Genomic DNA, 24,667 nt, shown 5'->3' with positions numbered 1-24,667 from the left:
CATATCGGCCGTTTTGCAAAATGGGTCATTCTCACAAAGTAATTTCTAGGGCCATTTTTAGGAGTTTGAAGCCATATAAACCTTAGTGAGGTATTCCATGTCTTAGAGTCACCTTGGTTGAGTTTGCACTAATAGCCACCCTTGGCCACATAGGCCATTTTGCAAAATAGCCCAATCATGTCTTGCATATGTCCAATAGGAGGTGTTGTAGTGCCGCATATTGTCTTGAGTCACTAACCTTATTTAATCGTATTCTTCTTATTCAAGTATGGATTCATTTGCCAGAGCTCGAGCATGACAGACGCCCCAAGACCATTCCAGTCAGGACCGTTGCATACATGAGCTGCTTGAGGATACTTTTATGTTTTGAGTTTGTCATTCATGTTGTCTTTTACTTTCTAGTCTTGTCCAGTAGTATTCAGTCTTTTAGTTGGTGTCAAAGTTTGTCGTAGTATAGTTGAATTTGTCGAGTCTCTCATTATCGTACTTCCTGTTTTTGAAAACCGAAAAAAAGTTATAATGAAAAATCCAAAAAGAGTTTTGTCTCTAGTTATTTTGTCTATTACTTTTCCAGAACTACGCTTGGTCTGATTCATGTGGAACATGATACGCAGGCAACCTACATAGGATTCGATCAAATCATTTAATTTAATAAAAAGTTGTGGGATGTGAGAAATGAGAGGAAAGAAAAGAGTGATAATCAAAAAGAAAACGAGAGGAAAGAAAATGAAAAACCAAGGGGTGCTAGAAAGGAAAATGAAGAAGGAAACAGGGCAAGCAGAGTGAAATTGGGATGATGCCATATGACCTTCGTACCCTCGAAGTCATTTTAGAACCGATAACTGTGACTAGGTGCATTCACATAATGTGAGATTATCTTATGTTAAAAGCCATAACGCTAACGTGATGACTTCATTTTGTTCCTCTATGTTACCTTCGTTATAGCAGAAGGGTGGTTGGTTTGTGGTTCTTAAACTGGTAACTCTTTCCTACAAAATAAAGTCGAAAGGCAATGGCAGACGACAACGGAATTGAGTTGGTTGATACTGGTAACCGAAAGTAATTGGTTGAACAGGACACTGGTTGGTTGAAGAGTTAAGGATGTTAAGATAACACATGGCGGACATGTATCAGGCTTGGATGGCTGGGAAGCCACCACCCCTGCCACCATCTAGCTTCCTAGATGCTACCCTTACCCGAGCTCCGGTCATAGTGCTAGATGATCCACCGTACTCTCTAGATTTTCCCGCTTATCACAGCTTTCCCAACCTCCCTAGTAGCTCCGTCGTTCGTCCTCCAACTACCATTCCAAAAAATAGCCCTCCTGTCATATCCACTACCTCCACCATCACAGCTTCTCAACAACCTCTTTTTAGGTCCAACAGTGAACACCAGTCCAAACCTCATGATACCCAATACTACCCCCCAGAGTTGGCCCGCCATGTCCCGGACTCATACAACCATAGCCCTCGGAATGAGCCTCATGTTGAAAATAAAAAGTTCACAAGGAGAGAAGAGCGATATGAGATATCTAGAAAGATGAAAGGTATAGAACAATCCTTAAAGAACATGCAAGGGATGGGATATTAGACTAACATGTCCTACAATAACCTGTGTATGTTTCCTAATATTCATCCGCCCGCGGGGTTTAAAATGCTAAAGTTTGACTTCTATGATGGGCGTGGAGATCCTGTAGCCCATCTGAGGGGTTACTATAGTGAAATGAGAAGTGTTGGAGGGAAAGATGAATTGTTGATGGAGTATTTCAGTGAGAGTTTGAGTGGGGCAGCCTTGGAATGGTATACTCGTCAAAATGTCAATAAGTGGCATGCATGGGATGACTTGGCTCAAGATTTTGTTCGACACTTTCAGTACAATCTAGACATTATCCCAGACCGCTCCTTCCTATCTAAGATGGAAAAGAAACACGAGGAAAGTTTTAGGGAGTTTGGGCTCAGATGGAGGGAACAAGTTGCTCGGGTCAATCCCCCGATTGGAGAAGAAGAAATAGTTGAGCTTTTCCTACAAGCCCAGGGGCCCACCTACTTCAGTCATTTGATCCCGGCCTCGGGTAAACCTTTCAATGATGTGGTAAAAATGGGGGAGATGGTAGAAGAAGGAATCAAGTCAGGCAAAATCATGAGTTATTCTGCATTGAAAGATACTACATAAGACATTCAGAACATCTCACTAAATTTGGGGGGGGGGGGGGGGGGAAGTAAGAGAAATAGAAAAGATGTTGTTGAGCCTCGCCAACGACAAGATCCAGTGGGCGTTCCTGCTCAACGCTTTCAGCCTCAACATCGACCCCATGAATATCCTCGTACTCCAGGTAATCCTCCCCACTGCTACTTCTCTCCACAAAACCCCCAAAGTCATACCCCACTTTCCTAGTACTCTACCCACAGTTCACCGCCATATGCTCCACATCCACAAGGCCCCCAATGGCCTGCACCGCCTCCACAAATGCTTTTCCCACCTCCTCAAGCATATCAACCACCTACCCCCATGAGGTTCCAACCGAGGCCGGAGTACAAAATGAAAAGGCAGCAACAAAGAGAAAAGTCTTTTACTCCTATTGGAGAATCATATGCAGTTTGTTCCAAAGATTGAGGCAATTGGACATGTTGAAGCCGATTAAGATAAAAATGCCGAAACCCCTTCCAAAGAATTTTGATTATTCTCAAAGGTGCGCATATTGCTCTAATGCCCCGTGGCACAACATAGAAAAGTGTTATCTGAAAAGAGCAGTCCAGAAGCTTGTTGATGCAAGTGACATTGTCGTGCAAAATCCAGATGCAGTAGACACTATCCAAAGTCCATTGCCTGTTCATAATGAGACGTATATGGTGGGTGTGATTTGTGTTGAAAAGGAATATGAGAACTCTTCTGAATCCCTTGGAGGGCCACTTACCGCAAAGTTTTCAGCGCTATCAGTCTCGGTTCCAGAGGTTGATCTTAAGAACGAGTTGACAAAAGGGACCCAAAAGCTATTTGCTAAGGTCAACGTGATGGAGACTTGTGGAGGTTCCGGTAATATTGATGTGTAAGATGTCGAGCTTGGTAATTGGAAAGACACTCCTTTCTTGGCTAGCCAAGGAGGAGTTTAGGTGGTTTATTTTGTTGTCATTTCTGTGGTCCGGGATATTTCAGGGTTGTAATCCGAATATTGTCTTGTGGCTCAAACCCTTCTTCTTCTTATTTTGCCTAGTTCGTTTAGTTATAGTAACTCGTCTAGTGTTATCTAGGATTGTTCCGGGGTTGTAACCCATGTCTATTTTGCTTGTTTTGTTCAAACCCTTTTTACCGTCTGTCTAATGCAATCTCCTGTTTTCTGTTAGTTCTAGTCAGTTTTTGTTTAGGTCACTTTTCCTTTTATAGTACTTTTCATGCTGATTCTAGTGTCATGACTTGCACGTGAAATTCTCAGCCTGATCTTAAAATTTAGTCTAATCATGAAGCAATGAAACAAGTTTTGAAGATGACAGAGACATTTGAGGGAAATAGGTAAAGATTTGGACATTTTAGGATTATTTAAAGCCCTAATTGTGTGAAACTGGGGCAGGTAGTTTGGGAAGTTAATAGGACGACAAGAATTTGTTAAAAGAGAGTGTGTCCCAGACAATTTAAAGCAAACAATTGTGAGTTCAAGTGCATCTCAAGTTACAAGGCAAAGCCAAGAGAGTTTGTCCCAAGCTGACGGAGGGCATCCATTATGAAGAAGAAATCACTCAACGAGAGTTCTGTACTTGACAAGGTACTAAAGAAAATGGAAGGTATATTAGTGATATCAATTTCGAAGCTGCAAAAGAAATATTGCGCATGATCTTCATTTTTCATCCTCAAGTTGCATGTGTTATACTTGGCATTTTCAGAGATTGGGAGGCCCTCTTACCAAACACGTTATACCCTTCGGTACCCTTTTGAGCAGTGCTGATTTCTTTGACCTCCCCTCTTTTGGAATCAAGTTAGAGTCACTAAAAAAATACATGTCCCCATAAGGTTTGTTTTAGAAGTTCATCCCAAAAGAAAGTAGAGAAAAAAGAGAAGAAAAGAAAAAGAAAAAAAGTTAAGAGAGAGAGAGAGAGAAAAAAAAGGGAAAAAAAAGAAAAGAGAAGAAAAGAAAAATAGCAACAACAAAAAGTATTCGTTTGAACAACGTTCGACTTGATTCTTGTCACCACGAGATACGTAGGCAGCCTTACGGTTCGGTCGCACCAAATAAAAAATTTCATAATCCCACGAAGTTAAGAACGGGGCAGTTTTCTTAGAAATTCCATCTCAAAAAAAAAAAATTCTCTTGTTTTAGAAACTGGGGCAAAGTTTTTAAAATAGATTCCAAAAGTTCTAAATAATTTAACCCCATTGTCTTAGTTATTTTGAGCCTTTACGAATACCCTTTTCTTTCTAACCTTGTCCAAAAGCCACATTCAGTCCAGAAAAGACCTCCCAGATAATCTTTGAGAGTGCCGAGCTAGACACGCCAGGAGCATATGATGTTTGTACTATGGTCAATGCCTTTCCATCTGCAGAATCAGAGGAAATAAAAAAAAGAAAAAGATGAGAGAGTCTTATCGGTGAAAACCTTCACAGGCACCATAAGGCGCCGGTGAGTTGAGAGAAAGAATAAAATGAGAGAGGCTTGATGTTAAAAACCCTTCGGGGTACCACAAGTCGAATAAGGATTGTGAATCTAATAGAACAATTGGATCATTGGAGCTTCCAAAGGTTAAAGGTACAACAAGAATTGAAAATTAGACTTACTGGACAGATTATGCCACCTAATCCAAAATGCATGTCATGGTCATTAGAGTCGGTATCCACATATGATAAGTTTCTATTTAGTAATTTTCTTGTTAGATATCATCTCTTTCCATTGTCCCCTTGCTATGTTCCTCTTGCTTTATTTAAGTCCTCTTTTTTAGTCTATTTGGTCAGAACAAGTGAGAAATGATTTTAAAATTTGCTACAAGCTTTCCAATTGCATAAAGCGGAGTCTGGCTAGTACATCAAAGTGGCTTAAGTCAGGAAAGAGTAGTATGCGCACTGGGTTGGTGACAATTGACGTGCTTTGGGATTCATGTGAAATGCAAAGGTTCAATAAATGTCTATTCATGAGCACAATGCAACAGATAGAGGGATTTGGGGCTTGAATGGATCAGAGGTGTTTTCTATGATAAGGTTTGACAAGAAAGTGGTTAGCCAATAACAAGCAAGGTCCCCAAGTTGAAATCAAAGTTATCATGGCAAGTGTAGGAGCAATCAGCCTTAAAGTCAAGGCCACAAACCAACCACCATATTTAAACTCACAAGTTTTCTTTGTTTGAAACAGGGACGAAGACTATGTCCAAATCAAAGCTTGGAAGCTTGAATTTTTCAAGTGCCGTGCCCAAATTTTGTCAGCACAAAGGCTGTTTGAGAAGGTTTTTACTTGCTAGGCATTCCCCTAGTTGAGAAGGTTTTTACCTCCTACACCTTCCCCTAGTTGAGAAGATCATTACCACCTAGGCATTTTCCCTAGTTGAGAAGAACCGTACCTCATACGCATTCTCCCTAGTCAGAAGAGTTTTTTTAGCTTTTCTTAAGTTCAAGGGTCCCGCCTGCAGAATATGGTTAGTTTTAGTTTCCTTAAATTATTAAGCTTTAGCATTCCTTAAGTTCAGGGGTCCCGCCTAGAGAATAGGATCAGTTTTAGTTTTCTTAAGTTGTTAATCTCTAAGTTCAGGGGTCGCGCCTGGAGAATAGTGTCAGTTTTTAGTTTCCTTAAGTTGTTAGTCTTTAGTTTTTCTTAAAAGTTCAGGGGTCCCGCCTAGAGAATAGGGTCAGTTGTTAGTTTAGTCAAGCTCAGCTTATAGTTTTTCTTAAGCTCAATCTCACAAAAGACGCACATCCTAGTCGAGTCTTTAGTTTTACTCCCATCTTTTATCAATAGCATAAGTGATTTACAGTTTTGCTAACAACTCACAAATCTTCCTAGTGCAAACTGGGCCAGAAAATTTTGTTCGCTTTGTTTGTTTTGATTGCAGGCACCCACCTGGAGAACGAGAGGCAATATTTTCAGAAATTGGTTTCGGGTTCAAATTAGAGAAGTACCAAGAGCCCGCCTGAAGAACGGGATCAACTTTCAATTTCATTCAAAATCAAGCAGGAGGATCCCGCCTGAAGAATAGGGTCAACTTTCAGTTTACAAGTTCAAGTCAGAGAGGCATCAGGAGCCCGCCTAAAGAACATGGTCAACTTTCAATTTTCAATTTCAAGAAGCATCAGGAGCCCACCTGAAGAACAAGGTCAACTTTCAGTTTTTAAGTTCGAGTCAGAGGCATCAAGAGCCTGCCTGAAGAACATGGTCAACTTTCAATTCTCAAGTTCAAGAAGCATCAGGAGCCCACATGAAGAACAGGGTCAACTTTCAATTTTCAAGTTCGAGTCAGAGGCATCAGGAGCCTGCCTGAAGAACATGGTCAACTTTCAGTTTTCAAGTTCAAGTCAGAGGCATCAGGAGCCCGCCTGAAGAATAGGGTCAACATTCAGTTTTCAAGTTCAAGTCGGAGAGGCATCAGGAGCCCACCTGAAGAACAGGGTCAACTTTCAGTTTCCAAGATTCAAGTCAAAGACAGTAGGAGTCCGCTTGAAGAACAGGGTCAACTTTCAGTTTTCAAGATTCAAGTCAAACACAGCAGGATCCCGCTTGGAGAATAGGGGAAATTTCTAGTTCAAATCAGAAGTAGCACGAGCCCACTCGAAAGATAAGGTTTGCAAGCTCGAGTCTACTCAAATTTCATGTTTATTTCAAGTCGAAGCAGCAGGAACCCGCCTGAAGAATAGGGTCAACTTCCAGTTTTCTTCAAATTCAAGTCAGCAGGATGCCTGCCTAAAGAATAGGGTNCGGATTTGAGGCCAGTGGTGATATCTGAAGCTTGTACTATGCTTCAAAAAAGAAAGTTGCACCAAAAACCTACTGGTGCCGGGAAGATTAGTTTCAAGGAAGATGGAACTGGTGTAAATTTGCCTACTAATCTGCCCTATTCACCAAAAAAGGTGTCTTGGAAAAGCAAAGCAGCTATGACTTCAAACCAATTGATAGCCGAAATGGAAGCAAGATTTAACAAGCTAAAGGCTAAGAGGGCCAAAACTGCCTCTAAGTAGCAGCCACTTTATTTAGATCCTTGAATGTTTTGTAATGACTGATTCATGTAGATATGTAATTTTTTACCCTCCACGAGGTTTTACACATTTTAGCGTTTAAATATTTAGTTTAGGTTTAGTATCGCTATTTTAACTAGTTTTGACTCTTTTACTTTATTTTATCACAAAAATAAAAATTACAAAAAAAATATTTTCTTTTATTTAGCTAATTGATATTTTATCTAGTTACTTTTAGTTTATCTACCTTTCATAAAATTAAATAGAATATATATATATATATATATATATATATATATATATACAAAATTTGAGCCCTAATTCGGATAGCCCAAGACCCATAACCCATCTGACCCATCTCCCCTGTAAATCCTAGCCACTTATCCAATCTAATCCTAGTGCTACCATTAATTCCCACCCAAAATAAAACCCCAAGTTCAAAACCCTAGAGAGGCCTTCTTCTTCACCCTTTACCAACCCTAAGACCCCTAAACCCTAAGCAGCCGCTGCCGCCCTATCCCCAACCCATCTCCACCTCTACCGCCGACCACACACAGCCGCGCACCCACCTCTCCTACACCTAAAACCAGCAGCAGTCGTCCCTCACCATCGAAACCCTAAGAGACCTGGCAGCCATCACCTTCAATCTCCTAAGAAGTGAAGAACAGTCGCCGCATCACACCTCCCTTTGCAAAATCTGCTGCCTAAAACCCGCCGAAAAATTGCCAGCTACCACCACCCTTCACTAACTTTACAACCTAACACCCTCTCATCTCCTCCACCCTAAAGCAGCCCCCAAACCTAACGACCTTACTTCAGCCGCGACATAAGCACACACGCACACGCATAAACAGAAGACAGGGAAGAAGAAAATTGGATAGAGAAACTAAGGTTTGTTCGATTGTTGTCCGCCGAGGCTTCCGGGCAGATTCGTGGCTCCGGTTCGTGATTTTGATGGTTCGATCTTATTGTATAAATCAAGTTCGGGCTTCTAAAACTCTTCAAGTTCAAAAGAAAATTGCTCCATTAGAGGTCTATTTCTTCCCTTAATCTTCATTTTCTTGATACTATGTTATTCATAATGTGATGTTAGTCCGTTTGGGTTTATTTTGATTTCTCTTTCTCCTCTTTCCCTTATTTATTTGGTATTTGGATAGCTTTGGTTTATTACTGCTTAGATATTTTGGTTCGGAATGACATTTAGGTGATCACTAGTGACGATGAATTGCTTATCTTAATTAAATCTTAAGATTCTCTTTAAAGAGTAAATTGATTTGTCTTATTGGGTTGTGGGAGGTGACACTACACATGTAAACAAATTAGACTTTAAATATTTATTGCTTTTAATTTATTTTATTTATTTTATCGCTTTCTTTGCTAGGAGCATGCTTAGGCCGACCACACTCGGGTAGGCAAACCGTAGGTCGCTTCTTTTTATTTTGTCGAGGTAAGAGGTTGTTCCCTTTAGTCTATATACAGGGGAATGCCCCGTAGAGTTTGTATATATTGTTTTTATCCGGGGTATGTCCCGAAGTGAATGTAAATGGAGGCCATGGCATCATCGTGGAGTGAGCACAGTATAGACTTTTAGTATTTTCCTCTTATTTTATTTTCTTTTATTTAGGTGGGGACGACCTCAAGCCTCTTATGTGTTTATTTTTCTTTTTTCATGTTTTTACTTCAATTCGAATATTTTAAAAGCCAACTAGATCGGGTACGTAATTGTGACTTTCACGGGACTCGGGGAATGCCTAACACCTTCTCCCCGAGTCAAATGAACCCCCTTGCCTGAATCTCTGGTGCCGACTTAGTTTTTGAGTCCAAAGTGTTTTAAAAGGAAAAATCACTTCTAAAAACGGTGAGCTGACACACCTAAACCAAATGTTAGGTGGCGACTCTGAAAAATCCTTTTGAGTACAATTCTTTGTCACTTTCTAATTGAAAACCCTTTTGAGCTTCAAAATCTCTTTTATTAATTTTAATGAGTGAGGTGAAAAAAGGGGTGTGACAATCGTGATTTGTGACTTGCACGCAAAATTTGGCATCATTCCGGGATGTTTAAGTATAATTCGGACGCGTTCGAAGAAGTTTAAATTCATAGTTTTGATGATGTTTGATGTGATTTGAGGCCTCGAGCAGTTCCGTATTATGTTATGGAACTTGTTAGTAAGTTCGAACGGGGTCCCAGGGGAATCAGGTGTGTTTCGGACGAGTCGCGGATTAGTTTGGAGCTTTGTCGTATTGCTGAAGGGCCTGAGTACTAAGGCAATCGCACCTGCGGAAAAAGGGCCGCAGATGTGACACCGCAAAAGCGGCCTAGAAAGCGCAGAAGCGGATTTTGTTTGGGAGGAATGAGACCGCAGATGCGGTCGAGTTTCTGCAGAAGCGGAACCGCACCTGCGGATGAGGCGATGCAGAAGCGTAAGCGTAGAAGCGCTGAAATGGTCGCAGATGCAGTGCGAGCTTGATGCCGCAGAAACGGGATTTTCTAGGCAGACTTGGATTTAAGACGGGATTTGGCTCTTTTTCTTTCATTTTTTCACTTGGGTTGGCCGAATTTGGAGAGCTATTTTGAGGAGATTCTCATCGAGCAACATAAATTTTGGATTGATGGCTATCATTTTGAGGTGTTAGAGAGACGTTGGAGCCGTTTATGGAACTTCGGAGCGAGGTAAGTCTCATGTCTAACCCTGTGACAGGGAAATTACCCCGTAGGTATTATTCTTGTTATATGCTACATGTTGTGGGAGCTGCACACGTATGAGGTGATGAGTGTCCGTGCGTATGCTAGAATTCCTTATTAGGTTCGGGTAGACTTAGGTTCACGCCATGCTTTAATTGTACTGTTTGAGTTATCCTTGCCTGTTGAATTACTTTATTTCGCGTTACGACCTGAAACTAGGCTTGCGTAGAGTGATTGACTCGTTATTGTAGAGATTTTTAATTTTATTTTATTTTTAAAGTCATGAATCTTACTTAGATAGAGAGGTCAGTGAATTAAAATAAATCGTAGTAACGTACAGTTTAATTAAAAATAATAAGTAAAAGTATATCAATGTAAAACAATCCATAACAATTCTAGAACACCCACAAAACCCGATGTCGAGATTTGACATCTTCAAATTTGGTGGAACTCCTGTTAATATTGTGGTGTCGTCGTCCTTGATTGAATGCATTGAGGCTCGTCGATTGTTGATCTTCATTTGTTTGCCTCTAGGCACGGTGTTGTGAGATGGAACCTAAGAAGAAGTTATCAGAGATGGTTGTTGTAAACAGGTTTTAAACATAAGGTACAATTATTTTGATTCTAGTGGGAAAAGAAAGAAATGGGGGGGGGGGGGTCTTAAGTTTTTTAGCCTAAAGGATCACCCCGTGCAACATAAATAATACTTCGTAACTCCCTCCAGATGGGGTGTTACTCGTATTATTCAGCGGGCATAGACTATCATCTCCTGCTACCCGATTACTATCTTTAAGTTGTTACCTAAAGCGTACTAGTTCAATTATAACTCATACCCTATGCGTGCACTACCCGTCCCGTGCCTACGGTCCAGGAGGCGTTTGGACCATCTATTTCTGGTGGTTCTAGACCTAACTTAGGTTTCTCAAAATGAGAAAACTAGGTGACGTACAAAACAAGTTGGACTTCACATAAAAGCAGTTAAGGGCTCAAGTTAGCCTCCACACTTAGACAGCAAATGCACACAAACAAATTAGGCATTTGACACAAAATTAAGCCGAGTTAAAGCCATTACGCCCTATAGACATGATTTCTATGTGACTTTGGGATTCAAACATGCGAGCAGTTTCAGATGCGAGGTGTTATTTTAGAGGCATGCTTTCTGAATAACTTTATATTTCAGGGAGTCTAGTATTGCGTACTAATTACTAAGATTACAGATTATAAGTGTTTAGACCTATAGGCATGATATCTAGGTGTAGTAGTTGGCAGTGATAATCATGGAAGATATTCAGAATTACTTAGTTTGATCCTATAGGCATGCTTTCTAATAGTGGCAACGAAACAGTGTTTGAAAGTTCCATATTAACTCTTAAAGCGAGTGGGATTATCCTATAGGCAGGATTTCTACAATTAGCGATTGAAACTAGTTTTTATCTCCTATAGGCATATCTCCTAAGTGAGTAATCATAACAAACAGCACATTAACCAATTAAGACCCTATAGGCATGACTTCTAAAATGCAGATTTGTAAAGCATGAACTAATATAATCATATGATCATGGTATCTAGTGAATATGCTGCAATTGAAAGATTAGTCATTTTATTTACTATAGGCATGATATCTAGCAATCATGTAGAAGCAGAATATCATGAATGAATTTAACATTGAGGTCCTATTGGCAGGTTGGCTATCACACATAGGAACAAAATATGTTCAAGCAAGTTAAACACCTATAGGCAGAATTTCTACCCATTTCATGCAAACATTAGAATAGACCCATTTTCCCAATTTTACTAACACTCCAATTGTTACTACATCATTATTACAGGCCCAATGAATGAAGTAAATTACAGAATTACAGAATAGCTATAGTGGGCCTACAGCAGGCCCAAAGTATACCCAGCCAGGCCAGGCCTTCAATTTCAAATCCACATAGTTTCACACCAGCCCAGAAAATAGTTAGGATCCAGTAACCATCAAAGATTCAGAAAATAGACAAGTACACAAGCTCATTGACTTATTCAGTATGTAGAAAGGAGAAAAGTTGAGCAATGAGGAAAACGACAAAGAATCTTGGACCCTAGTACGTCAGAGTTCCCGAGGGCTTCAAGAACCCAGGGCAGTGCTCATACTAAGGAGGTTAATAGAGGAGATTCAGGGATAGTGCAGGTTTCAGTATCAGGGGGAATGATCAAAGACCCCAAATCCTAGTGTGTCAGAGTTCAGTAGGGCCTCAAATGGACCCCGAGCAGTGCTCACACTAGGGAGGTCAGTAGCAAGAGCATTGATAGCCTTAGCTTTCAGCCGGCTCAGAATGAGAACTCAAAAGAGCCAAGGTAATAAGTGAAAGAGAATAAACTAAGGTTGAGGGATAGCACTGAAGGATACAAACATAATCAAGTTGAGCACATAGAGCAGATAACAAAACATGCTTAGGTTTCAAGAACAAACTTAACAAAGTTTCAGAAAAATAAGTTCAACACTTAATGCATAGGTAGTCACACATTAACAGAACAGGTTTGCAGGATTGATGTACACAAACTCTGTTGATACCCAATTTTCCCTGCATATTTTCACATATACAAAATACTTTCAAAATAACATATATATGCATATATAAGCATGCCTAAGGATTTTAGTATTTTTTTCCCAACTTTTTAAAGATTTTTAAAATCAATTTATTGTCCATTTTAGTAGTACAAAATCAGTAATTATTCCCAAAATCCTCAATTTTGGTGAATAATTTATTTTATTCCCATGTTTATACAAAAATATACTGAAGGTAATATTTTATACATTTTTACAAATTTATTTGATATTTTAAAGCTAAATTGCATATAATTGCAATTCTAGCCTATTTTTAAGTTTAATAGCATTTTAATCATAAAAATTGGTTCCAGTATTTTTAAATTAATATTTATGTGTTATTAACTGACTCAGTACTTTTAGTTTGCTTTTAAAATCATTTTACTATTTTTTTTATAAAATAAAAGGGAAAACTGCTATTTAACATTTAGCCTCATTTCGTTGCAATTACAGCCTATTTACATTTTAATTTTAGCCATCAATTGACCCAATCCTAACCCCCAATTGGACCGGCCCAATTTCAATTTTACCCAGCCCCTTAACCCGTTTATTTAACCCGCCCGACCTTTCTTTCAATCCAGGCCGTTGATCATTTTGATCAACGGCCAAGATCACCCCTTTCCATTTTTAATCTCCCTATCCTAACCTAATCCCCCCATTTCGTTTGGTCCGCCGCCTTTGAATACTCTCCTCTCTCAAAACACTCTCGAAGGTTCTCCAGAACCCTAGTCGTCTTCAACCCTTTTTCCACCGTACTTTCACCGGAGTCCATGGCTTCTCAGGCCATGGATGGCCTGTACTCACCCCTCTACCTTTAAACCCTCGGTGTTCGAAGTTTCGAGGTCTGACCTCGATGGTGTTCTTTCAAATCTTCTCAGATCCATGGCTTTGAGGCCTCTCCGGCCTCGCTCGGGCGTATCCAAGCATCAGGAGCCTATTTCTGACCTCTCCGAATCAAGATCGGACTTTCTTCCAAGCCTTTCTCATTTCTAGGGTTTCTCTGGAACCCTAAGCTATTCGAGGTTTTCTCTGATTGCTTTCTTAAATCTATGCTATATCTGTGCTTTACTGAAGTTCTAAAACGCTTTCCCCAATCTTTTCCTTCAAAATTACTTCTTTCCGATCTAGGGTTTCTGAAAAGCTTGAGATGTTTTTCTGACTCTTCCTTTTCTTTTCTTTGTATGTATTCGTCTATACTATGTTCGTATATTTTCTTTTCCACCACGCATGTGTTTTCTTCTGCTTTCTTTCTACTATACACGATTCTTCTATATATTTGTATTCAACTATGCCTTTAGACTAGGCTCGCATGTTAATCTTTGTTATGTTCTTCTATCTGTTCTTTGCTATATTTTCAGTATTTTTCTACTGTACGTGTTTCCTACTAAGTTCTTAAATTTTGTTTGCTTTACCTGACTTTGTTTGAGTTCTAAGCATGCTTCCTTTATTGTTTCTTAAGTTTATATCACTTCTTCTCTCTGCTGAACTTGCTTAAATTTCGAAGCTTTTCTAAAACATGTTCTTTATTCTTTCAAACCTGCTATCATGTTTGTTGGTCTCTTATGAGTCTCTGAAAGAGACCTCTGAGTCTGTTTCAATGGCTTGCCTTCTTATCTCTGTGCCTAATTCGAGTGAAAACCCTAGAATTTGGGGATTTCTTTGGCAAGTTCGATTTTGTGTTTGGACTGGGGTTCTACTTTGAAACTCTGAACTCTCAGACTGATTCTGAGTCTATAAATTGGACCTGGACCTTTTTATGACTGTTTCTATGATAGTCTTTTCTAATCAGCATGACAACTCCTTCTTGTTTGATATTTGTGTGCCTTATATATGAGAAATTCTTCTTTCAAAAAGGTTTTGCCAATTATGATTGATTCCGAAATCCTTTTAGTAAGGTTTGATTGATTGTTATTGATTTTCTTTAAGTAAAACCCTTTCCTCTCTTTTCCTGACTTGTTTCATTCGAACAAAGCCTGCGATTTTGATTTTATGGACTGTTCGATTGATTCCCTTTCCTTATTTTCACAAACCGTGTACCACCGGACTTTTTTCCTTAAATAAACTCCTATGTATTTACCCTCTTTGTGTTACTTTGGAGAAGATTTCAGTTAAATTCTTTCCTTAACTGTCTTCTACCCGTTTGAAATCAGAATCCCTTAACTAAAGGGACACTTTATGTGATTGATTGTAAAACTATTTTTCTTACCTTTTCTTACTTGCCTTCTTCACTATAAAAGGGGACTACCCTTCTGCACTTTCAAGCACACACGATTGAATACTCTTTAAGGCAACTTTGAATTCAATACTTTTACACACCTTCAGCTTACGCTACTGACCTCACACTCTCAATTTCAATACTTTCACATTCTCGTCTGAGTTTCTTCTGGCTGTTTGCTTGCAATTTGGGCTTTACTACTACTTTTTCTCTGCTTATTTCTCAAACTGGTATGTCCTAATTTAGTTTCAGCCATCACACCAATGTGTTTATTTACAGCTTCTGCAATCCTGTTTACTTAACTGTCCATGCTCATTGATTAATCTGTATATTATTCTCTTTGCACCTGTTTTCTGCTGTGAATCCCTATACGCATATTCCCTCTATGTGTTTGAGTTAAGGTATAGGCATGGCAGTATCCAAATTGCTGCTCATGTTTGGACCTGATCCTTAATGGATCCTAACTCCAAAACAAATGTGGCTAACAGGCTGGTCAGGGGTGTGCTAGCACTCCTAATTGCTGGGTATGACCACCAGCCTGCCATGGCCTTCCCAGAATCACCTCTATTGCACTTATACTCATTCCTAGTTTCTAAGTTCTTACCCCCTCCTATGAGCCTTGCTTTGGGACCTTGAGTTCCCTCTGAACTTGGACATCTGAGGGCTGGCCCTTCCACACTGCACTTTAATTCAATTCTGCAATTTATTTGGGTGTAAGCACTGCCCGGAGTTCATGAAGCTCCTGGGAACTCTGACACACCCAAAAATGAGAAAGGCTTTGGAAATCAGATCTTTGGAGTTGGTTTATTTCATGTTTCAGACTTGGAGTCTAAACTAGGCTCTCCTTGGTTGTACTTTAATTTCTGATGTAATTTTACTTTCCTTTATTCATTCTGGGTTGTAATAATTTGTAATAACTTATGGGGGTATATAGTGAAAAGGGGAGGGTCACTCATGTATGCATGTGGGTAGACATCATGTTCTTAGGTGTTTATTCCTGCAATCTCATCCTGCTTTTCATCTATGTATATCATATAGAAATCCTGCTTATAGTTCTTCACTTATGCATGTCATATAGAAATCCTGTCTATAGTTCTGCACTCTTGCATCATATAGATAACTTGTCTATAGGATCTCTTAAATTCTGCATTTACATCTATCATTAGGCAAACGGGTCATAGGTTTAAATAACAAATTGCATTCTAGATACCATGCTTATAGGATTCTCGCGTTTCTATAAACGTTTTAAAATCAATCACGCCTAGAAAGCATATCTATAAGGGTAGTCAACTGAATCTGAATCAAGCCTAAAATCAACAATTTCGATACTCAACATCTGCAGAGTGTATGTTTGCTTTCTTTAAAATCAGTATACTTCCCATTGCTAGATATCATGCCCATAGGTCTCACCTAGGCAGGCCATTAGGTAATTAATTAACTACACCAGTCTTTAATAACTACAACCAGAAGGCAGGCCTAATTTGGACTTCTTATCTGAAAATATGTGATAAATCAACCACGCCTTAACGTTTAAGTTTAATTAAAGACCTAATCAGTATCTGAAAGACATGCTAAAACTATATGTTCTTTATGGTTTAAGGAGGTTTGTTTGAGCCTTGTCTGTTATGTGCTTCCCCATACTTGTCATGTATGTTTTGAATGTCGCCTTAGACTTTTATCCTTTTTAAACTCTAAAAGCCAATTTTGCCTCCCCTTTAGGACTAGTAGTCCCTAATACCTCCGGGGCTGATAGGATTGGGACGGGTAATAGCATGCAATAAGTAACGAGACCATTCCGCGATTTAATACCTTAACGGGGTGGGTAAGGGTAGATATGGATATGATGACCACGCGATAACACCACGTGTATAAATGGTTACCGGGTGTTGTGTGGGGTGATCCGTGTTATTTATAAACCTAGGACCCCCCTCCCTCTTTACTTGTTTACTTCCTTTTTCCAGATTTTTAAAGCTGTTTAGTTTTCAGTTTCTTTAACTTCTTCTTTTACTTCAATCACATGTACTTATTATGCAAAATCTCTCTTTTAATTGTCTGATTTTCAGTACTGTTTTCTACCCAAAACTTCCGCCTCTTTCACTTCTTTTCTGATTACTTGCATCAATTATTTGCAAACCCCTTCCCCTATACTTGTGTGTCCCTTTTTTTTTCAGAATTATAAAACTGCCTTCTTCCAAATTTTAGCATTCTTTAAACTTCTTGTACTTCAGTTGTTTGCAACCATTATGTGGAAGCTATCTAGTATTTAGAATGCTTGCTTGTTTACTTGTTGTTTGTATTTAAAGTCACAATTGTAGCATGGCCGGGTACCACACTAGTGGATCTTGGGGGGTGCCTAACACCTTCCCCTCGAGATAATTTCAAGCCCTTATCCAATCTCTGGTTTTTCTAAATCAAATTTCATTTTTAGTGTCCTAATGCACTTAATCATTAGGTGGAGAGTCTTCTAAATTGCAAACCCAATTCCCAAAAGGAAAAGGTTGTCCGCCCAAATGTCATAAACCCGATTTTGCGAGAAAAAGGGGGCATCGACAGCATGGCGACTCTGCTGGGGATATCTTTAAGGCTTTTACCATTTCATGCTATTTGTGACTTTATGTTTCTTTACATGTCTTTACTTGTTTAAATGCCTTTAAGTATTTATTCTTTCTTCTACTATGAAGCTAGCTTGGCTTTTTGTTTCTTTCCTTTGTTTCTCTTAATACTTTCCTTTATCGCTTTCTTTTAATACTGTTGTAAATTATGAGAAACTGTTGTAATTATTACTTTATGAACGTGCAAATACGTGACAACTTGTCTAATTATTGTAACTGCATATTCAACATCATATTCCACTCGTGCCAAACAAAAGACCATAGCAACGCTTATAATGAGTGGTTGCGCCCTTCCGATATTATCACCCCCTAAATCCGGCAAAGGCATATTTGCGGTAAAACCAGTCGATCAACGGTGTAGTCGAAGGTTCCGTGCCTTTCCCTCTTGAGTTGTCCGCTCAAGGGTACCAGTATAATACTCCATAGAAACCCTACTCTATTTAATTGTGCATGCATCATTGTCAAGCTAGCTGAGTCAGTTATGTTGTCCGCATAATGACTCTTTAAGATAGCCTTGTCCAAAGTCCACTGGGTTTCCTTGAAACCCAAACGGACACTACCACGTTCTGTGCATTCATTTGGAGAACTAAATGTTTCTTATGCTAATTGTTGATATTAAATAGTCGAGTCTTGTGGGGGTAAGGGTCTAACACTTTTGTCTTGCAGAAATGAGGCACGAGGTCCCCAGATTCGACATGGTTACCAACATTCACCCCAGATTGTTAAGATGGCGGGAAGATCTTCATTCTAGTGATCAAGCTCTTGTCCAGGAAACCTACCTTCTCTCCTAGAAATTCAACCCGACAACAAAATCATAGAAGCTGCACTCTATTCTGGGACTGTGATAGGTCGGTATTCCGCTTCGGAGACATTGAGATGACACCTTTGCTTGAGGAGATAGGAGGACTGGCTGGAATACCGTGGGAAACTCCGGGTTTGTTGATGCCGAAAAACCGTAAAGGTAGAGGTTTTCTCAAAATGATGGGTCTAAAGAAGAATCCTGACTTGACATGTTTGAAGGAGTCGTACATTTCCTTTGACTATCTCTACGAAAGGTACGGTCACAGCAAATCTTACCGTACTTATCCTGACGAGTTCGCCCTTACATCGGTGGGGCATATCCATCGAAGGGTCTTTGTCTTCATGTTCTGTTTCTTGGGGATGATAGTGTTTCTAATGAAGAAAGCAAGAATCCATACCAGGCTAGCTATGGTCACCAAAAATCTAATGGAAGGAATTGACGGACAACCATTCAGTCTCGTACCAATGATCATTGCAGAAATATACCGAGCCCTAGAAAGGTGTCAACAGGGAGCCAAACATTTCGAGGGTTGTAATCTGCTACTTCAACTATGGCTCATGGAACACCTCCAAAAGGGTGAATACCGACAGGAAATCCATCGTAGAGACTGGGACGATCATATCGCCTTTCATCACCCGAAGCGAATGAATTACATGCCCAACATGTTCGCCCAACCGGAGAATGCTAGAGAATGGGTCGAACTCTTTGATAATCTGACTGAGGACCGAGTGCAATGGATGTTCGAGTGGTTCCCTACTGAAGAATTCATCGTTCGATCTAGGGATGCGCCATTTCTGATATTGATCGATTTGAGGGGGACCTACCCTTATGTCCCTCTTCGAGCTATGAGACAGGCTGGTAGGAAGCAGGTTATACCAAGGGTCGACAAGATGAGTCACTTCCGGGCTGACTTCCAGAACGACGATAGTCCGCACAGGTGCAAGGCTCAGCATATGTGGCACTGCAAAATTGTCTTGGGAAAAGACACCATCGAACCGGATGCTACCATGCTGGTTGTACCCCACGTTATTCAGGCTGGCTGGAGGACAATCACAACGGTTTGGGTCAACCTGGGTTTGTTCGAGGTCACAAAATCATCGATGAAAAGACTGAAGCACAAGTAAAGTACAACCAACTGCGCAAGAGGATGCGGGAATGTGAAAATGAGCATCGTGAAATACAAGAAGCCAATCAAAAATTAATTGAAGAATGGAAGGATATGGCTGTCAGTGCCAACAAACGACTGATCTGCTTGGAGCGGGGTATAGTGGAACTGGAGAAGAAGTTTCTGAAGAGGGCCGAAGACTGCCGAGTTGCTGAAGGGAATGAAGGAGGACATCTGGCCAGAGCTTACCTGCTGCTAGGATTGCGCGAGGTGGGAGAGCTGTTTGAGGGAGCTAACACTGCCGAGTCTGGGGAAGGTCCTTCTGGGACCAAATAGATAGGAGCTTTTCCTTTTTGCTTTGAGAAATGTAATAAGGCCTATGGCCACTAGTGACATTTTTATTTCCTGTTATTTAGTGTCGTTTTGGGATTCATCTACCTTTTTATCAATAAAATGAGGCATTTTGCATTCCAAGTTCTCCAAATTTACTTGTCGCTAGGCCTACCTCGGGCACAACGGGGTCCCCAAAATCAGGACACGCTTTATATCTCCTGCACTACGTGTTTAAATATCGCAACATTTTTCCTTATGATCCTTATTAACTTATCACCTTTTTGTTTATTCCCCTCCCCAAAAGGTTAGTTCGTGAACTCTGGCAACATCAACATATTTTACAAGATCCAGGGGCCCTCCACCTACTCCTCCTCCTAGTCCCGTCAGGCACAAAGGCAAAAGAAGAATGGAAGATTCAAACAACTTAGCTGAACGAGTAGAGGTCACTCGTAGTGCCATGGTCCCCAAGGAAAATGCCTCTCAGATAGAACAAAAACTATTGAAATTCCAAGAAGAGCTTGATCAAGTCCGGAATTTGGCAAGTCTGTCATTTTCCCTTACCGCTCCAGAAGTTACTCAGAATCTCATACCTCTACAAAACGTCCCAAACCATCCTGCTCCTCACCACCACTACAATACTTGCCACACTCCCAACAACACTCCGCTGCTCATCCCGGAACCATTGAACTCCAGAAATGACCACTGCCACAACCAACACAACACCCCCATCTATGTGGAGACTGTGTCGCACCCTACTCAACCCATCTCAAGCACACCCGAGTCCGATGACAAAGACTCGCTCATCAAAAATTTGGCCGAAGAGCTTAAGAAGTTAACCGCCAGGATCCAAGGCGTTGAAGGTAGTAAGGGAATTGAAGGGCTAAACTATGAAGATTTATGCATACAGCCTGATGTCGAACTGCCCGAGGGGTACAAACCTCCCAAGTTCGAAAAGTTTGATGGTACAGGAGATCCCAGGGTTCACTTGAGAACATACTGCGACAAGCTGGTCGGAGTAGGAAAAGATGAGAAGATCCGTATGAAGCTTTTCATGAGGAGCCTGAAAGGAGATGCTCTGTCTTGGTACATTAGCCAAGACCCAAAGAAGTGGTCAAACTGGGTAAGTATGGCGTCCGACTTCATGGACAGGTTCAGGTTCAACATGGAAAATGCACCGGATGTGTTTTACATTCAGAATTTAAAGAAGAAACCCACAGAAACGTTCCACGAGTATGCCACTCGTTGGAGATCAGAGGCTGCTAAGTTTCGACCTGCTTTAGGGGAAGAATAGATGAACAAGTTTTTTGTCCGGGCTCAGGATCCGCAATACTATGAAAGACTGATGTTGATCGAAACCCATAAATTTTCTGACATCATCAAGCTAGGAGAAATGATCGAGGAAGGTATCAAGAGTGGTATGGTTACAAACTTTGAAGCTTTGTAAGACACCAACAAGGCTCTACAGTCTAGTGGTACGTCCAAGAAAAGGGACGTAGGTGCCGTAATGGTTGCACAGAGAAGCAAATCACCTGTCAAATACCAAACTTACCCAATACCTCCACTTACCTATCAGCCCACTCCAAATTTCCAAACACCCGCACCCGCTTACCAAACACCACCGCCTACCCATCAATCGCCTCCACCTCCTACATACCAACCTGTTTCACCCAGATATTCCCAGCCCACACACGTCTACCAAGCTTACAACGCTCAACAATCCCACTATCAATCACCTCCCCCTCGCCAAAACTTTCCTAGACCCCGACCAAATTTCGACCGCAGACCTCCCAAACAGTATACCGCCATTGCTGAACCAATCGACCAGCTGTATAAAAGACTCAAAGCTGCTGGTTATGTCACCCCTATCCCTGCTATAACCCCTAAAAACCCTTCCCAATGGGTCAACCCAAATAAAACCTGTGCATACCATTCTGGCATGAAAGGGCATACCATTGATGAATGTCGCTCCTTGAAAGATAAGATCCAGGCTTTGATTGACAACAAGATCATCGTGGAAAAGGAGCCTTCTCCGAATGTCTGCAATAACCCTCTCCCAGACCACAAGGGTGGAGGTGTTCACATGATTGAGCCTTCTGGAGATGCCGAGGTGAACATGTCCATACCACTTGAGTTTGAAACACCGGCCTCTGCAAAGACGCCAACACCAATTGAGGTCGAGTTCGGGTCCCCAAAGGCGCTTGAGCCATTTGAAGTTGCTGTATTACCTTCCAAAGCAAGGGTGCCCATTCCAGTAGCAATGACAGTCATAACGCCATTCCACACAAAAGCCATACCATGGGACTACACAGTCGAGGCAAGAAGGAAGAGGAAAGCCAAGTTCGGGGAAACGGTTGCGGCACAGGGTATGACAAGAACTGGCAGGGTTTATATTCTGGAACACTTGGCTGAGTCAAGTAAGCAGACCTCTGGGCGACAAGCCATCACTAAAACCGGGCCCGATGATCTCTGGAGAAAGATACAAGCGAAGGAATACTCAGTCATTGATCAGTTGAACAAAACACCGGCGCAAATTTCTATCCTGGCTTTGCTACAGAGTTCCGATGCACACAAGAATTCCTTGTTAAGAGTGCTGAGTGAGGCATATGTACCAAGCAATATCACTGGAGGAGAAATGGCAAACATGGTGGGTCAGGTATTGGAAAGTCACAAAATCACTTTTCATGAAGATGAGCTACCACCAGAAGGGTTGAGTCATAACAAGGCATTGCACATCACCGTGTAGTGCGAAGATTATTTTATCACCAGAATCCTGATTGATAGAGGGTCCAGCCTCAACATTTGTACATTAGTAACACTCAGAACATTGGGAAAAGGGCTGCATAAAATCAAGGACGGGGCCATCAACGTTAAGGCTTTCGACGGTTCTCAAAGGTCCACTATTGGGGAGATTAGCTTATATTTGCAGATGGGGCCCACTTGGTTTGATGTTGACTTTCAAGTGATAGACGTGCCGGCATCTTACAATCTGTTGTTGGGACGAACATGGATTCATGCCGCCAAGGCCGTGGCATCAACACTACATCAGGCAGTGAAGTTTGAGTGGAATCACCAAGAGGTGATCATTCACAGCGACGGTAGCAATCCCATATACAGTCGCCAGACCATCCTAGCAATCGGAGGAATAAGAAGAATAGGCGGAGAAACTTACCACCACATTAAACGAGTCAACGCCGTCGATAAAGATAAGTGGTGGGATAACAAAATTGAAAGCATATTGAACTGGAGCGGGTATGAACCTGGCAAGGGACTTGGCAAGAATCTCCAAGGAATCGCTAAACCCATCAAGCTCAAGAAACACGGCACCACCTTCGGATTGGGATATGAGTATACTTGGAAGGAATTCAATGAATGGTCGCCACCCTGGCACGGTCCTTACTACCCATTGGAGCAGCCGATACCCCGTTTGGAGCAGACTTTCCAGCCGGCTGAGGTTATCTACGGGTCAGAAGAAGAGGAAGCACTAACAACAATGAGGAACTTGTTCCTAGAAGATGATGACATGGATTGCTGTGTTATTTTGAGGAGGAGGGGGAGGAAGGCCCTTCCATACAGGCTGTAAGCGGAGGAGCATGCCTCAACAACTGGACCATCAGAACCACCAGAGCCCGGCGTGCCTCGGGGTAGCAAGGCTGAACAAACACCATGCACTATCTTATTTTTACTAGTTTACTTTCCTTTCGCATTTTTGTTTTGGCAAGAAAGAGCTCCGATGTTTAAAACATTTATGGAATTTATCAAAAGCAATTCAATTTTTCTTATAAATCTTACTCTTATTATTTTCTCTCATTACTTTACTTATACAGCATTACTATTACTTATCTTGATGAACCGATGACTGTGACTTGCAACGAGACAACGCAACAAACGGACATAGATTTAGAGGAAGATGATATACCGGAAGAAATTGTTAAAGAAGTTGAGAATTTTGAGAATAGACCTAAGTCCAACCTGGACGAGACCGAAATCATCAACCTGGGAGATGCAGGAAACATCAAAGAAACACGAATCAGCGTTCATTTGTCACCATCAGAGAAGGAAGAATATACAGAGTTTTTAAGAGAGTATGAGGACATATTTGCCTGGTCGTACGACGACATGACTAGTCTAAGCACATCCATTGTGGCTCACAAATTGCCGACTGATCTGGCTTGTCCACCAGTGAAGCAGAAGCTCAGAAAGTTCAAGCCAGATATGAGTTTGAAAATCAAGGGAGAGGTCACTAAGCAGGTCAAAGCTAAGGTTCTCAGGGTAGTAGAGTATCCGACATGGTTAGCCAACATTGTGCCAGTAGCGAAGAAGGATGGGAAGGTCAGAGTCTGTGTCGACTACCGGGATCTCAACCGGGCCAGCCCAAAAAACGACTTCCCCTTGCCGAATATACACATCTTGATTGACAACTGCGCCAAGCATGAGCCGCAGTCATTTGTTGATTGTTTTGCTGGGTACCATCAGATATGGATGGATGAAGAGGATGCTGAGAAAACAGCTTTCATTACGCCATGGGGGATGTATTGCTACAAGATGATGCCGTTTGGGTTAAAGAATGCAAGGGCCACCTACATGAGGGCCATGACCACCATTTTCCACGACATGATACACAAGGAGATCGAAGTGTATGTAGACGACGTCATCATTAAGTCCAAGAAAGTCGCTGACCACATGGAAGATTTGAGGAAGTTTTTCAACAGATTGCGAAGGTACAACCTAAAATTGAACCCCGCAAAATGTGCATTCGGGGTTCCAACTGGAAAATTGCTTGGGTTCATTGTGAGTCGCCGAGGGATAGAATTGGATCCATCAAAGGTCAAAGCTATTCAAGAATTGCCACCGTTACCAGAACAGAATGTCCCGAGCCTTCAACAAGAGAGTCAAACCAAGACAGTTTACACCGGGGCAACTGGTGTTAAAGAAGATTTTCCCGCATCAGGATGAGGCAAAGGGAAGTTCTCTCCCAACTGGCAGGGTCCGTACATGGTTCACCGGGTTCTAACAGGAGGAGCCCTCATACTTGTAGAAATGGATAGAGAAGTTTAGCCGAAGCCGATCAATTCAGATGCAGTGAAGCGATAATATGTGTAACCATTTATGATTTCCTTTATGATGTAATTTGAACTACGTCTGACATGATTCCCGTCTAAGAGGGGATGCGTAGGCAACCTTATGGGT

The 24,667-nt window shown here is 41.2% G+C and overlaps 1 protein-coding gene across 1 annotated transcript in view; it reads right to left on the bottom strand.

The window, feature by feature from the left end:
- Positions 1–6,253: 6,253 nt before the first annotated feature.
- LOC109236970 (uncharacterized protein At1g08160-like) overlaps positions 6,254–24,667 on the bottom strand; it is a 36,200-nt gene continuing 17,786 nt past the window's right edge. Inside the window, exon 3 of the mRNA XM_019403210.1 lies at positions 6,254–6,275. Coding sequence (XP_019258755.1) covers positions 6,254–6,275 — 22 coding nt within the window. The remainder of the gene's footprint in view (positions 6,276–24,667) is intronic.

This window comes from Nicotiana attenuata, unplaced genomic scaffold, assembly GCF_001879085.1.
Source record: "Nicotiana attenuata strain UT unplaced genomic scaffold, NIATTr2, whole genome shotgun sequence".
NCBI lineage: Eukaryota > Viridiplantae > Streptophyta > Magnoliopsida > Solanales > Solanaceae > Nicotiana > Nicotiana attenuata.
This window is presented reverse-complemented; position numbering and strand designations above follow the sequence as displayed.